A 17,033-nucleotide genomic window follows, 5' to 3' on the forward strand; every position below is an offset into this window, starting at 1 on the left:
ACTTTCTGAACACTTAGTACTTCACTGTTTGTTTGATAATTATTCAAGTAAGGGACTGAGGTCTGACTAGTTGCATGGGACAGCATACTTTTAGGGTTTTGATTAAGGAGGTATTGGGGAGGCATTGGGGAGGCAAGGACAATCCCCAGACATGGACTGTATATCTCGAAACAAGACACTGGAACTCATGATAAGGAAGCGGCAGACGGACAGAGAAACGAATGTAAGGACTATAAATCTCGAAACTGGACATTGGAATTCATTATAAAGATACAACAAACGGAAGAATTAGCAACAACCAGCTCTTGCAATTAAGAAACCTGCCAATTCAGCAGATTCCTGACCAAAGGTGAAAAGTACACTGTGAGGAAGACTCGGGGTCTTCCTCCCAAAGACCCCTGCCCACGTCCCAAACACCCCTGCCCACAATTCTTGGGAGGCTCTACGCAGGCGCAAGGTGCCAAAAGGCTAATTAGCATGAGAAGCGAGGGAAGGCGGGGATTGTTAATGAATATGTATAGGCACTTGTAGAATATTGATAGATTGATTGTATAAATTCAAGACTGCTTTCCGCTTTGGGTATGCACGATAGGTGGAGAGATCCCCCGTGCATCCAGCGCTGCAATAAAGAATATACCACTTAAAGGAATTTCGGCTTCGATCTTTGAATCAGTTTGTTCTAGGGAGTCTTTCCCACATAGTCTGTCTGTTCTGGCATGGCTGAGATAGGGCACATATTTTTGCCTTTTTTTGCCTTTTTTTTTTTCTTTTTGCTTTTCTTTTTTGCTTTATTCCCCAACCCTACCCCCTCCGCTCTCCCGGGCCCCTAAGATGGCGGCGGGGCCGGTTGCTAGGGCCGCGCCGCGCCGTGCCTAGCAACCGCGCGCGCCTGCGCACCGGGGCCGCTGGGCAGCGCGGGGCAGGCCGGGACGGCCGGTGGCGGGCGGGCGGCGGGGCTGTGGCGGCGGTGACGGCGGCGGCGTTGCTGTGGGGCGGCCATGAACGAGGCGGTGCTGAAGCAGACGCGGGAGGCCCTGGGCCGGGTGATCCGGCGGCCGCCGCTCACCGACCGGCTGCTGAGCAGGCCGCCCTTCCGCTACCTGCACGACGTCATCGCCGAGGTGCGCCGCCGTCGCTAGGCAACGGGGGCCGGGCCGGCAGCGCGCCCCCTGGGGGGTGTTGGGGGGGGGGAGGGATTTTGGGGTGGTTTCAGGGGATTTTGGGTGTGGGTTGATTAGTACGGGTCGTTTCCATGAGCTTTTAGAATGTATCTGGCGGTTCCACGAGTTTCTGGTTCCGTACGTGGCTGGGCACGAGTTGCTCAGTGGGCAAAGAGTGTTTTTTTTAAATTATTTTTAATATATACGTGTCTGTTCCCTAAGCTTCTGGTTCTATATGTCGCTGTACACCAAGAGTGAGGGGACAGTAGTCTTATTTAATTTAATTTAAAATATATTTATCAATTCCCAAAGTTTCTGGTTCTATATGTGGCTGTGCACCAAGAGGTCAGCGACAGGGATTGTAGGTTTTTAAATTCTTTTAACATATACATGCATTGGTTCCCTGAGCTTCTGGTTCCATACACAGCTGTGCATTAAGAGGTCAGTGGAGGTTTAGTAGTTATTTTTAATATATATCTATCGGTTCCCTGAGCTTCTGGTTCCACATGCGGTTGTGCATGAAGAGGATAGTGGGGGGATAGTAGTTTTTTTATTTATTTTTAATATATATGTGTCAATTCCACAAGTTTCTGGTTCCATACTTCACTGTGTACGAAGACGTTAGCAGGGGGACAGTAGTTCTCTATTTATTTTAATATATATGTGTATCAATTTCCCGAGCTTCTGGGCCTATATGTGGCTGTGCTGAAAGACAACACAGGGGAGATAATAGTTTCTTAATTTATTTTCAAATATATGTGTAGTGGTTCCTTGAGCTTCTGGTTCCACACGTGGCTGTGCACGAAGAGGTCAGAGGTAAGAGCAGAAAGCTGCCTTTGAAGTGCGTGTGCCCGTGTTAACGCTGCGGGTGTCCCACATCTGCCAAGGTTAAAGGTGGAATTAACCAGGAGGGAGGCTGGAGCTGTAAGCAAGGATTACGTCTCCCTGGTGCACAGACACGAGCAGCCCCGATCCTGCCGCAGGCACAGCCCCAAATGCTGCGCTGCCTCTGGAAGTGAAGCAGGCCATTTCGCCTGCTGCTGCCACCCGAGTATTATCCCACAGAAACCTTCAAGTGCTCCTAACTTGTGCCTTTTCTTCTGTCTTCCAGGTGATCAGAGTGACAGGTTTTCTGAAAGGACTTTACACAGAGTTTGAATTGAAATCAGAAAATGTCAAGGTGGGTGTGAAACTTCCCTGTTTATCCAGCTTCAACGTGAACACTTTGAAACTTGCCACAAGGCCTTTCTGGTCTTTTTTGTGTTCAGCTTCTGCTGCCTGCCTTTAACTTAACACTGTGAAGAAGTTTTAAAAGGATATTTGCAGCCTGTTGGTTAGATTATGCAACGTGTAGGGTAAACACCTGTAGATCATGTTTATAGGTATAGCTCAGTGGGTGGACGCAAACAGGCTGTCATGTTTAAAGAACTATTTCTGTGCACATCTCAAAACAGAGAGATCTAACCGATGACTAAACCTAGGTTTCCAAACGTCTGCTGTACTGCAGATAATGATAATCATTATGTGGGGGACTTGCCTTGAAGCAGTCAGGCACTGATAGTAAATCTCAACCACTAGAAATCCACACACAGCTTTTTCCTGAGTCCAGAGGTTTATCGATAGAATGCATGTTCTTTTATTTATTGCTTTTTAAAAAATGTGTGTATATACAGGCATATCTGTGTGCTGTATACACATACATTAAATATTATTGCTTTATAATACAATTCTAATAAGGCCCTCATCTGTTATAGGCACTCTACAGCAGTTTTACTGCTGTCTGTGGATGGCCAATTGCTGAGGGAAGTTAATGCTGTTACTGAGAAATGCTTTTCTTAAGTGCACAGATGACTTCAGGCTGTGTTTGCTCTCCCAGTGTCTGCCTCTTCGCTGAGCCAGGGCTGCTGACTTCCCCACCAATCAACTTGATTCAAAACTTGTGTCACTTGTGGCACACAATGCCTGTGGAGTGTTGCTAGTTAAACAGCTACATCCTTTGGTGATTGTTTAACATAGCAACTAAAGCGTTGGCTTGCCAACCCTGCAGCCAGTTGCACAAATGGTTTATGCACTGCTCACAGCTAATAATTGGCCTTATAGGTACGTTTATTTCTGTGACTGTTGCAGGGATAACTAAAATTAATTACACAATTGGTTGGTTTTGCTCATACTTTCCCTGTTGAAGCTTTACAATAGGGTCAGTGAAGGTGAGCAGCTAAGCATGTGCTGTCTCTTGTTTGCAGAGCGTTATTCATTTTTTCTTTTGTGGATTGAAAAAACGTTTCCTAGCAGCTCTAAGCTGCTCTTTGTATGTAGATACAAATATCTACATACCATGGTATCTGTGAAGTTGCACCAACCTCCTGAGTAGCTCTTTTTGAGCTTTTTCCTGCAGTCCATAAGATCTTGTTTTCAGGCGTTCAGGAAAAGGAGATGAAAATGCTGAGGAAAACGTATCTAGCTTGTGTACCTCTTTTCAAAGCACAAGTTGGGAGAAAGATTTGTCTGTCAAGGGATGCTTCCTTACTGTGATTTCTGTTGGAGTTTAAGAAAATCAGGAGAGTTAGCATTTTGTGGTAGGAGGGGAGAAGTCTTTCCGTGGAGACCAAAGCTACCTGCAGATGGCTGGAGGCTGAGAGCAGCAGCTGGCATACGCGCTGTGATCACTGTATACAAGGATATCGGAGGGTCTTCTGGATCACTTTTATCTTAAAATGTTTGATTTAGAATAGTGTTCCGCTTCCTTCCCTGAATTAACAGATTGCATATGTCCGTGAAAAGAAGGACAACTATTTTAATCAAAGGAGGGTGCAGCATTTCCTTCCTATTTTGTTTTTGAATGCAGGGATCACTGGTGAGGGTGAAGTGGCCCTGATGTTGATGGAGACATCTGAAAATCCTAGCTATGTGGCAGTTGTTTGTTTTAATCTGTTCGGAAGAGTTGAAGACGGGAAGTGCCCTGGCTCTGGAGGCCGTCTTCCCACGCGTTTTGCTATCATTCACATGCTTGCAGCACAACCCAGGTCTTGTTTATGGAGCAGCTCTGGGACATGGGATATCACACGGACAGCCACATAAAGCTCCAGTGCCACAGGAGCAGATAATGCTGCCAGATGGCCTTTAAAGAGTAGTGGCCTTGCTCAGCTGAGGAATTACTGGCTTCTGGTGCTCTCCTTTATTTTGGTATATCTGTCAAATTAGGTCCAGATCGTTCTGGATCCATGTGCTTGAGATGCCCAGATGGTAAAGAAGTGCAGTGCAGAATCAGGTGTTTTACTGCATAGTTAAAACTGCTCGCTTCGCTGAAGTAAAGTGAAATGTCAGTGGTCAGCTTTTTGGTTATTGGCTTAAATCTTGTAGCTGATACTCTTCCGAACCAACACCTGTTAAAACACACATAGAGAACTCTTCTCACGTGGGTTTGCTTTTTAACAGGCTAGTAAGGTATCTTTTATCTCCACTCAAGAAATTAAAGGATGAGTAAGTAGACTTCTGTGATGGGACTGGTAAAATTCCTTGAATTTTACTCTGCTTTATGAATAAATCCACGCCCCCTCACCAGTATTCTGCAGCTGCAGAGACTTCACACCATGATTTCATTCTCTGTGCTGTGAACCGTCTGATAACATTTTAGTTGGTGGGTGTTGTTTTGTTTCGCTCTTATTTTTGTAATGTTTTTCTGTAATCACCAAGAGTCATCGCTTTTGCTAAAGGGTACTTGGGGAAAGTTGATTGTAATTGTAAAACTAAAACACATCTGGTAATTGTGGAGATAAAGTATGTGCCTGTATCTCTTGGCCACCATCCTTTGTATGTTTTCTTTACTCACTGTTAAGTCTGGTTTGTAAAGTACGTGTATAAGCATGTAAGCCTTTCAGTTTGGACTCACAAGTCTGGTCAGACTGGGACTCCTGTGTCGAAAAATTGGCAACATGGTTGTCTTCCTGAGCAACAACTTCTTGTAACAATCCTGTTGTTATTCTTTAGTGTTTCTTTTGGTAATACTTGTATAATTTCTTATACAAAATTGTAGTTTCTGCAACATGTATCTATTCTCTTGAAAACAGTGTCAGAAAGTGTACTGCAGCTCAATGATAAATATACTTAAAAGAAAATAATAATAATAATAAAAACAATACAAAAACCACCCACACAAACCACAAAATTCTACTTTTAATTTGGTCATTGAAGTTCAATATTCATCCTTGCTCGAAGCTGTTACTTCCTTATCAGAAATAAGTGGCTAACTAAAGCAGGGTAGCCCACTTCCCTGACCTTACAAACCACGTGCCCAAATCCCCACATGTGGGCAGAGTGGCTCAGGGTGCTTCATCCCAGGGAGCTCAGCCATGCTTTGGCTCCTGGCATCTGTGTCAAAGCTTCCTCGTGAGCCTCGTTCAGCTGCTCCTGTTGTCCTGACACTTTCTGCAGCCATTCCTCCCATCGGAGCTTTCCTAACCTTTAGGTGGTACATGGAATTATTTTAGAGTCTCAATATTATTTCTTAATTGTTGTTTTTCTAGGATAAAGATGCCAAAATCAGCTTCCTTCAGAAGGCAATTGATGCTGTTGTAATGGTAACAGGAGAGCCACTGGCAGTAAAACCAGCACGTGTTGTGGCTGGACATGAACCTGAAAAAACAAATGAATTTCTTCAAGCGATTGGGAAGTGTTGCTTAAATAAGGTATGACATCACTATATATATTTTATATACATAGTTACATATTTATTTATTTTACATACTTTCAGAGCTTATTTGTGACAGACATTGACACTCATTACACAAGATATACTGTGTTGAGTCACCGCTTATAATAATAATTATTAATAATATTAACAGAAATATAATATGTGATCCTTAGCAGAGTTTGAGCCAGGTCCCCACACAAATACATTCTGGGTATATTAGTTGAAAACCCTTGAAGTTATGAATGTGAACAAATTGTGTATATTTCACAGTGAAGTCCTATAATGTGTACAAGCTGTATGGAGATTTTATTCGGATAATCTTTGTCTGCTAATCTATTAATTTAAATGTATATTATTTTCTTTTAGTTAGCTGAGTGTTCTATACAGACTTCTTCCACATAGATTGCTTCAGATCAGGAAGGAGGAAGTTGATGAACGTGTACACTTAGATGGGATGAGTTAGAGAATGTTCTTGATGGCACAGCCTCTTAGCATGGTGTGAAGAGATTCAATATCCAAAGGATATCGTCTACCCACTTGAGCAAAGATAATTAGCCCCTTGGCTTTTTAGTAAAGCATAAGCTTGATGTGCATTGTGAAAAAGTTTTGCTTCAGGCTCTAGCTTGATACTTTCAGTGACAAGCTGACCGTGCTGCTTGGACTTACGTAGTTCAGGCAATTGTTGCTAATGTGCAGAAGTTAGTGTCCAAATGTGAAAACCCACAAAAATCCATAGTTTTATATTTGCAAATCAGGAGTCAACCCTCAGGGCAAAATTGGTTTTAGTGATCTAAAAGCAAATCCTGTTTCAGGAAGAATTCCTCAGCAATGTGATGGTGCGTGTGTGGGTTTTTTTATGTATGTTAGCAGAATTAGTAATTCTAATGAAAAGCATGGTGTATGTATATAGTCCTGGTACATGTAGTCAAATTGTTATGAGAATTACAAAGAGGTGTTTAACTTAAAGGACCATTATTATGCCTGTGAATGTTTTTGGAAGAGCAGAAATACAAGCTCTATTTCAAAAGGAAAAAAAAGTCGTGTTGACCACAGAGTTAGGAAGAAGGGAGATGATAACAAAATAACCTAGTCATTTCAGGGAACTTTTCTGTTTCTTGCAGCTCTCCAGTGATGCTGCTGTAAAAAGGATCTTAGCTGGGGAAAGAGCTGATGCTCAAGGGAAACCTCCATCCTCTAAATCTCGAGATAAAGAAAGCAGAGAGCCCAAAACAGAAGAACAAAAACCCCATAGGGATAAAGAGGTAGGCATTTGCAACTTTCGGGTACAGTGGCTACCATTATTTTTTAAAATCTCTTTTCGTGTGCATTTTATCTGTAAAAAGTAACCGTGTTATAAACTTGCTGTGTATTGACACTAAATTTTAGTTTTTACTTTATTTTAGGGAAAAGGAGATACTGAAATTAAAGACAGAAGCTCAAGCAGAGACAGAAAACCCAAAGGAGATTCCAAAGAGAGTGAAGAAAGAGAAAAGGAAAGTGATAAACAGAAAGAAAATGAAGACAGGCAAAAAGACGCTGAAAGGGACACCTTTAAGGAAGAGGAAAAACAAGAAAGAGAAAGAAGCAGAACAACCAAACAAGGAAGAGAAACAGAAAAAAACAAGAGGAAAGGAGACATAGAACGAGAAGATGATGCTGAACGTGATAAAGGACAGGAAAGGGAGAAAAAAAATCAAGGAGGAAGAGAAACAGACAGATTGAAAGGAAGAGACAAAGATAAGGCCAGGGACAGAGACCGAGAAAAAGACAGAGAAAGGGGAAAAGACCGGGACAGGGATAGGCAAAGGGACAAAGGAAAAGATGGGGAGCATGTAAAAGAACATGGAAAGGACAAAGCAGAGAAAAAGGTAATTGGAATTCTATTTCAGAGAAAAATATAACCTCTGGCATGCTGTGGTAAGGACTGAATTATTTTTTTTTTGGAAATGGTTGTGTCTTGTATTGTATGTTCACTTAACGATTAAGTACTTTCTTTAACAGCAATTACTCCCGTGAATTGAAAGGTTTTTTTGGGTATGGATTTGATCTTGTAAGAATGTGGCTGAGGCTGTGTGTACACCTTCCTGTCTCTGAGCCTTTGGACTGTGCTTTCTGAACATCTAACAAGCAGTTTATTTTCTGACTTGTGTGAATTCTTTGCTTTCTCCTCACTACATTTGATTCTATTTGGCAGAGGGGGGTGGCAGCGACGATTGGAACTGTGTACTTGCATCCTCACGTCTTCCCAATAATGCATGCTGTTGTTGCAGCCATAGCTCACTTTTGGGATGGAGACTGAAGAGTTTCTTTGAGCCATAACTGGTCATTAGTCTATCTCTTGAGCTTACTTCTTCCATAGCAGAACCCATAGGATGGAATCATATGTCTGCATTTTTTTTGGCTTTCTAGTCTAAGCTGCTTGTTTCCACCTTCATTTTTTTTTTTTTTTTTTATTGAAAGAACTGTTGGGAAGCCCCATTTGGGTCAAATCATTTCCTTTTAGCAAGGGTGCTCTGTGGTAGACTGTGCACATTGTGTTGCATCCTTGGGAAGGAACACATGTGCCACTGCAACTTACTTCAGGTCTCAGTGTGAAGTCCTAAAGTGCCTTAAAAGCCATCTCTTCATTGCCTTTTAATATTCAGATCTTTGTCTAAACATTTGCGGTTTGCCTTTGTTCTTTTGTTTGCTGGTTCAAGGTAGAAATTCAGGATTAATGGATATCAATGATGCTGCTGTTACGAGGTAGCTTAATTTTTGTTACAACTGAGAAAGCACTTCTGGCAGTACTTGTTTGCTGGCTTTGAGGCTTCTGGATATAAACAGTGTTTAATTTTACTCCATTAGGCTTAAAGAGAGCCAGGCAAGGTAAAGAGGGTATGTAGATGGATGAGTACACAGCAGAACTGAGCACATTACAATGTTATTCTTGTTTCCCCTTTCATGTAATTCAGGTAAGTAGCTTGCTCCTCAGCACACGGAATCTAAAGCAGTTACTTGTTTTTAGTCCACAGATTCTGAGGAATCCAAGCTTAGAAAATTGCAGAAGCCAACTAAAAACAGCAAGTGCCAGCCAGATAATGAGGTTAGTAGTATAGAAGATCTGGGAAGGTGATTATTGAGAGTGTTACGTTTCAAAATGGCTTGGGAATCTGCATGTAATGAAAGTCAGATTGAAATATAGGCAGATGCTGAGTTTTAGGGCTCTAAAACAGGTGCTTGTCTGATTCTTGCTTGTTTTTAAATTTCTCATAGCTTGGCCAAAAAAGCCTAATCAGTTTATTTTGATTTCCAGATTTTTAGTTCTAGTTATTGATATGTTGAGTACTTCAGAAAAATGTTTATTTGTTCAAAGTTTTCTCCCTATTCTTCTGAATCTTCCCTACAATGCTGTCGTATATTTGCTTGTTTGTTTATGGTACTGTTGTGGTTTAGGCCAGCAGGCAGCCCAGCAGCACACAGCTGCTTGCTTGCTCCCCCTGCAGCAAGATGGGGGAGAGAACTGAGAAAGGTAAAAGTGCGAGAACTATTGGGTTGAGATAAAGACAGCTTAATAAGAGAGAAAGAGGAGGAAAAAAATAAAAAAGAAGAAGAGAAAAATCAAAGTGATGCAAAACACACTTGCTCACCACTAGCTGATCAATGTCTAGCCAGTCCCTGAGCAATAGCCGTCCCCGAACCCTGGCCAGCCCCCCAGTCCTGTGGCTATGGGGTGTCCCTGTGACAGCCTGGGCCAGCTGTCCTGGCTGTGTCCCCTCCCAGCCCCCTGTGCACCCCCAGCCCCTCGCTGTGGGGGCAGCATGAGGAGCAGAGCAGGCCCTGGCTCTGTGCAAGCGCTGCTCTGCAGCAACTGAACCATCCGGGGGCTGTCAGCATTATTCTCATCCTAAATCCAAAACACAGCACCACACCAGCTACTATGAAGAAGATGAATACCTGTCCCAAAACCAGGAGAGGGACTTTAATAGAAGTTGCTGTGTTGGAAAGAAAATGAATCCAGTGTTGCATTGAGCCTGTGTTTTGCAGCTGGCTGATGGTAGGGCAGAATAGGAATTCACTGCCTGCCTCTGAACAGTAGCTGTTGCTTGTGATACCATTGTCTGCATCTGCTGCTTCTTGATGACCTGAGGCAAGTCGGGGAATTATGAAGCCATCTGGCTAAATGTTTAAAGAGTGAGCCTTCAATAAATTAACCTAAAGTAGTTCAGGCTAGGAAGAAATCGGCAGGATCCCAAGTCTAGCAGGAGTCTCTGTTGGGAGTCTGTGGGCCACTGACATCATTGTGTCTTCTGCATGAGATGACAAATTTATAGCCATTCTTTGACTGAAATCCAACCAAACTTTTTAAATTATTGGCACTTGGAGGGAGAGCTTATAAAATAGTTTTTAGCCTGAAGCAAATATTCATGGCCAAGTTAAACTTACTGCAAATTGGGTCTCTAATGGAAATTCTGAGCCTCATCCCAAACTATCGTAGTGCTCTTGGGCACCACTATAATATGCTGGGGCAGTAAAGTTTCATTTCCCGTCTTAAGTGCTTTTGGGAGTGATTCCAAGGCATGTTGGTTTACTACCTTAAATCTAGATGACATGCTCTTCCTTTACTTGCTTGCGTAACAGTAGACAGTGCTTAGCTTTTAGGTGATGAAAACATACACTTTAGACTAGTGCATGACAAATGGTCACCTAGTTAAGACTGGAAGAGAGGAACGAAATGAGAATGTTTCCAATGAATCTTTAAAGCTGGAGAGCTGGGATGGCTGTGCAAAGCGAGTGAATCATTTCCAGCATGAAATAATTGGGAAGTGCATCTTAATGGACTGGGGTTGATCTTCCTTTCCTCTCAGTAGTTTCACAGCAGGATAATGCCTTTATTTCCAGGGATTTACTGTAATACCATTTAAGTCATGTGGCAGTGAAACAAATGTATTAAAAAGAAAGGAAACAATTTATGTGCTTATGCACTTGAAGAGTATTTAATTGTATTATTTGGTAGTGTCTGCTGCATAATTAATAATTCTTTAGCATCCATCTTGTTGTAATTATCATGCACAGCAAGTGAAACAATTTGAAACAGCCCCCATCAAGCAGTGTCTGATACAGCCAGTGCCTAACATGATGCCTGCTCTCTTCTGCCCTAGGGACTGACCTCTTCTTTTCTGGATTGCTCCTGTTGTGTCCAGTTACGTATCCCTGGCTTCTAGTCCTGCTCCTTGCGCTCCTAGCCACAGCTTCTCTTTCTTTCCAAACCTAGTCTTCCTTGGCTTTATGTTGCAGTGTGCCATTCATCTTCCACTTGATTTTGTCTTGTTTTCACTATTTTTCAAACAGGTCCTTCCTTCAGACATGCTGCCTGTTTCGCAGCATAAGGATGTGGAAACAATGTGGAAATAGGAGCTTTTATTTAATTTGAGATGTCCATGGAATTTCAGGCTGAATGGATTCTAGGCTGCATTTACTTTAGAGAACAAGTTAATTTTGATGTTTTTTTTTTTAATATTGTAGACATACAGCAAAGTTTAATTCCTGCCTTTGCTCCTTTGAGGTTAAAGTCTAGATAAGAGTCTATCTTTACTCATTAAGTTTTCATTTTTTCTTGCTGCAAGTTATCCAAAGCTAGCCTTAAAATGCAATTTAAATTTCACAGGTTGAATTTTTTTAAAATGTATTTTCCTTGTACTGAAGAAAGTGTATGTTACCCGGTATGTAATAGTCATCATGTGGGTATCCATGATTTTCTGGAACTAAAAGAAAGCAACTCTAAGTAGGAATTAAGGAGAAACATTTGGCTAACACATGGCAAATGGAAGGAGACTCCTTTCTGCGTGAAGGCTAGCTGTTGCATACCACACTGTGACCACTGCTAGCTGTGAACTCTCAGTCCAGGTAGAAATCTTGTTTAAAATGGACACTTAGAAGCTCAGTCAGTCATGCTACAAAATAACGAAGATAACTTTGTCTTTTAACAAGAGGTGATTCAAGCTGTAGACCTTTGGAGCGTATGGTGCTGTTTATCTGAAAGTGGCTGCTGAATAGGTATGTCATTTTACCCCTAAGGCAAAACACGTTGGAAAAGTCTCTTCCATTTTACAGATGGCTGCTGAAACTTTTGGCTAAAGCTTTTTGCAATATCCTGTCACTTTTGGCCACTTCTATAATAACTTTTATTTTTGCTGTTCAAACTGTATTGCTCTGGAACTGGTCATTCGAATCAGCCTCTAAGTCTCGTCTAATGAACTTCTATTTCTGTTGGAACTCATCTAGAATGTATAATGAAACAACCACCGAATGAAAAAAGACAAACTGCCCCAGAAGCAGCCGAGAGAAAGGTTCCATGGAAATCTCCCGGTCATGGCTCAGATACGTTTGTTCCAGTGCTGTGAACTGGAACTCTGCTCGGTGTCAATTATTCATAATTGGCTCCCATAGTAGAAATCCAACATTAAAATTTACATTCTGAGAAACACAATTTTTCTCATGGCTCTTTTTGCATTTGAGAGGTTTTAATTAGCAGAAGCTAAGGACAACAGAACATCATCTTGTGAGCCCCTATTTCAGGAAAAGATAATTGATCAATATTTTCCTAGTTTTATCACCACTGCAGTCAGATGAAGCCTAGCAAATATAGATCTTCTGTGTTGCTATTGCACATTAACGAATTCTGCCTATTAATAATTATGGCTGTTCTAGAAATAAAGACAGGAAATATAGGCAGTTTGAGGGAAAGAGCAATGAAAGTCTTGGATGGATATGTAGCTTGCGTTAAAAGCTTTAGAAATAAGCTGTGTTTATGTGCTGAGGAATAGCCTGTTGCACAAAAATAAAAAGTGTGTTTGTATGTGTATATATAGTGTTATTTATGTAACAGATCTGTCTTTCTATGTATATGTTACTTAGAGTACACATGCAAACATGCCTCCTGGCACCATGGATCTAATCAGAAGGAAAGTCAGTCAAAACAGAGGTGATTGAAAAAGATCCCTCTGCACAGATGTAATTCTTATGTATTGTTAGTGAACTATCAGTGGCTCTGATGAATTACAGGGAGCAATTCACGGTGGCTGGTTGATGTAATCAGCTGTCCCCTTCATTTGCTTGGTGGCAGTGTTTTTTTCCCATTGACTGTTGATGCACGTAGATGGCTGGAGAGGTATGTAAGCATGTACGGAATTAGTTAGGAGGGCAGAAACCCTTGTGGGTTCACCCCCAAGGCAAACTGCATGATAGTAATACAGAAAAAAGAGTTACCCCACAAAGGTGAGCTGCTGTGGGGTCCCAGCTGCTATCTTAAGAAAACCCAGGGGCTGTGTGAGTGCTGTAACGTGAGTTTCATCCTCTGTGTGCTTCTGCTCATCTTCAGTGGCAGGCGTTAGGGTTGTCAATGAGTTTCAGCAGTAGTTTTCCTCCCAAAATCAAAGCATCTGTGTGTAAAAGTTATTGATAGAAGCTGTTTGTGACATCCTTTCATCAATGTAGAGGTTGATGACTGCAGGGAAGGCAAGAGGAATGAACCGTTTGGCAGGGTTGTCTTGTCACAGTGTATTCCTCTTCCTGATCAGCTGAAATGTTACAAATCATTATTTTCTTACGTCTTAGAGTGAATACCAACCTATATAATAATGAGGACAAAGTAGCAGACTGGAAGGTTTACAGCAGACTGCTGTATCCTCTCCAAATAGAAATGTAATTACTCAAAACGGGGAAGTGTGTGTACATCCATCTCGGATTCCACTTAAATATGTTTTTTCCAGCATTGTGTGAGATGAAGTGTAAGATTTCTTTTTAATGGCTGCATTTACTGCTTTTCAAAGTCTTGGAACCTCTGAATTTGTCAGAAGAAGAATGACCTACTTTATCTCCCTTTGGAAAGGCTCGAGTCATAAATATTGTGGGATTTATGTTTTTGTATGCTACCATAGTGATTAAATTTTAGCTTTTACTTTGCACCTGTTGCCAGCGTGCACATGTGGCGCTACAGAAGTGTCGAGTGGTGTTTGCAGCCACTACCTGACATAAATAAATGACTGACTCCACTTCTCCAGAAGCCTCAGCACCTATTCTCAACTCCTTCCCCACCTGTTCTAATAATTACATCACCTAAGGAGCTGCCAATGTTTGAGTGTGCCAGATGTGGCCTGCAGGCCTGTAGAGCCCGGCTCTGATGGTACGGGAGCTTTGCTTTCCTCCTCGTGTAGGGCTGTGATTGCTGAAGGTGGTAGGAATTACAATGAACCACTTCAGTATTAGCTGCGCGTTTTGGCCTTTTATCTGATTTCTGTAAAATGTGGCAGTGCTTCCCAAGGAGCAAAACAAAAATATTGGTAGCTTTGGTTGTGGGTCAAACAACGATTGTAACAATCCAGTGGAGATATTTTACGTCAAGATTAATTTACGTCAAAGCAGGACTCCATACCAAGCTCTTGGCTAGACTTTTGCCAAGTGTAGGGTGTAGGGCTCTGCTCTGGCTGATTCAATGCCGGATTCCTGAAATTCTCAACATGCAAATTCTATTACATTGCCAAGGTGAAGGAAATGTAGTTTCTGAATTACCCAAACTAATTGCTGGAGCTGACTATGGCTTAGCTGCTGGCTTCCCTATCATGGTTTGCATACCATCATTTTGTGGTGTCACTTCCCCTTTGTTTGCTGAGAGCTTCTGTTGAGCTGGTAGTTTGTTGTAGTGTATAAAGAAGCAACATTTGCCTTCGGATCAAACTTAGAACCATGTTCCTGGTGTGTAATCTTCACTCTCCTTCATGTACTGTGCCTGTGGGGCCAGAGGGTACATTGTTGTAGGCATGTAGGGGTGGGCTTCTCTCTTGTATAGTCACCTAAATTAGTCTGAGTAAATTTCCTTACTGGTATCCTGTATTTTGAAACATTTTGTAGTATTATTTTCCCTTACAGTGTATATATTACATTGTCATATATATAAGATATTATGGCAAATGAACATTACATTTACATCGTGTAATTTGGCAGTTTTCTATTACCTGTGTTATTGGAACATAATGTTAACATTTGCATAGAAATGGAAGAATATGTAATTCTTGTTCATGTTATGAATGTGAACATTATCAGCAGAGTTGGCAGCTGTTCTTGAATGCAAACTGCATGAATTATTAGTTCACACAGATTACAAAAAAAGCAGATAAGGAGCGAGGTGCTAAACGTATTTCAGGATTTTGAGTGTGATGTGGGGATGTATTACAAGGAATAGAGAGCATAGAAATGCAAATCCATAGAAATTCTATAAATCAGCTGTATTTCTGTTGTTTTCAGAGGTGTTTGCGTCCTTTTTAGCAACAAATGTTGAGTGTAGGCTCAGTTATCCATTCATGCATCGGGCCTCCGAGGACCCCTGTGGCTTTGTCCCCTAGAACCAGTGCTGCCCTCATCACTCAAGAGGCTGCAGCTCGTGCACATCGGCTTCCCAGCTTCCAGCCAAATACACCTGCTGATTTAACTTGCTCCTTTCCAAGGACCTATGGCCACTGAAGCACGTAACATGGTGCCTTTGCAAAAAGTGTTGTCAGTCAGCTGTTCTTAACTTCAGGCAGTGAAAGCTATATCCAGAGAAAACAAAATAATAAAAACTTGAGTGTGCTTGCCTGCCTTCATTTCCTGGCCTCTCTGAATCACTTGGGACTTAGGACAGCGTCTTCATGAATGTCCTGATTTTTCCTTCAGTTTCACATTTCCACTTTTGAATCGTTATCATCCTCTTTGTACTGCTTGTTCCTTCAGGTCATCCATTGCTTGTTTGCTGGTCCTTCTGACAGGTCCCATTTCTTAGCTTGTCCCGGGAAGTTGCCATTGAGTAAAAGTCTATGTGAGTCTAGTGTCACGATTTTGTTCGTGTCTGCTTCTATTCTGGAAATAAATTCAAAATATTTCCCAGAAGATTAAAGAAGAACTCTGAGTCTGATACAACTGAAACACGCAGGTGATGCTAAGCATCTTATCCCTTTTGGTAGCTCACGGATAGCAAAGCACTCTAAGACCAGTGGTGGCATCACATGTGTGCTTCAGGTTTTGCAAAATCTCTCTGCCTTGAAGATGCTTAGTTCTCTTTTGGAAGTTGTCTTTACAATAGTGAAATCTAATCGTATAAATTCATTACAAATATGTGTATGACTAGCATGTATCCAGCAAAAACGTCTGCACTTTTGTGAGGAAAAAGGACTTCAGATATTAAATGTGTGCATCATTTTTATATATATTTGATGTATAATAAATGTAGACAGAAAAGCAACACGTAATTAAATTTTATATCTAAATATATACATTTCTATATTAAAAATATATATATTTTTTGTGCTTTTTTTTTTTTTTTAAGAGTGAAAGTCCTGCAGCAATATCAAGGCAGCCTTCAACAAAAGGATCAAGGCAACGCGCCAAACCCGGAGGAGAAGGTAACTAGGAGAAGGATATTCTTTCTATTAAATATGCTGGAGGGTTATTGTTACCCTGGAACAGGATAAATACTTAAATATCCTTGTTTATTATTTTCAGTGCTTGTTTTTACTCAGTCTGCATTTATGAACCCAATAGGCAATTTTTCTGCATATATTTGGGATGTGGAGAGTGGTACTTTGTTCAGTTTGGTCGTTTTCTGCGAGCAAAATTACAGATATAAATTCAGCCTCGTCTTGATTTTTATAGTTTTCTCTCTGAAAGTGCTTTTAATTGCTCTACAGCTATTACTTTTTCCATTAGTTTCACAAAAAAATGTTTCTTTGCTCCATAATCTAGCAAGGTTAGACAAACGTGCCTTGCACAACTTTAGGAGGCTTAATTTTTGTTTCTCTTCTGTTATTGAGGGTATGTGGACAGTATTGTCTCAGGTACTAAAATATTGCATGTTACTTTTACATAAAGGAACATGTAAAGGTTCCTTAAATACTCAGAATAAAGCAATATCCAGCACAATATTTTTATTTAAGACTTATGATACGTTGTTTAAGATAGTTTTAGTAAGATTAAAGAAATTTGTGAGGCTAGATATGCTTTTCTGTAGGTTCTAATAATATAATTAAGAACCCTGAAATATTTAACTTCACCACTTTCTAATATTTGGGAAGAGTGCGCTTCCTAAATTTGGCTAGGGAATTCAGACTTAATTAATATTCTCAATTTCTTAATCCTTTCTCAAGTATCTGAAGTCCTTGTGCGTTTGGTTT

General features: G+C 41.1%; 1 protein-coding gene across 2 annotated transcripts in view; it reads left to right on the forward strand.

Moving 5' to 3' along the window:
- Window positions 1-960: 960 nt before the first annotated feature.
- Window positions 961-17,033, forward strand: part of TRAF3IP1 (TRAF3 interacting protein 1) — a 42,463-nt gene continuing 26,390 nt past the window's right edge. The window contains exons 1-7 of one of the 2 annotated variants that reach the window (XM_082762857.1): window positions 961-1,121; window positions 2,272-2,340; window positions 5,684-5,845; window positions 6,972-7,112; window positions 7,254-7,718; window positions 8,858-8,935; window positions 16,190-16,265. In XM_082762857.1, the coding sequence (XP_082618983.1) occupies window positions 999-1,121; window positions 2,272-2,340; window positions 5,684-5,845; window positions 6,972-7,112; window positions 7,254-7,718; window positions 8,858-8,935; window positions 16,190-16,265 (1,114 nt within the window). In that variant the 5' untranslated portion in view covers window positions 961-998. The remainder of the gene's footprint in view (window positions 1,122-2,271; window positions 2,341-5,683; window positions 5,846-6,971; window positions 7,113-7,253; window positions 7,719-8,857; window positions 8,936-16,189; window positions 16,266-17,033) is intronic. The other variant, XM_082762858.1, reaches the window with a different exon arrangement.

This window comes from Aythya marila, assembly GCF_965140915.1.
Source record: "Aythya marila genome assembly, chromosome: 6".
Classification (NCBI taxonomy): domain Eukaryota; kingdom Metazoa; phylum Chordata; class Aves; order Anseriformes; family Anatidae; genus Aythya; species Aythya marila.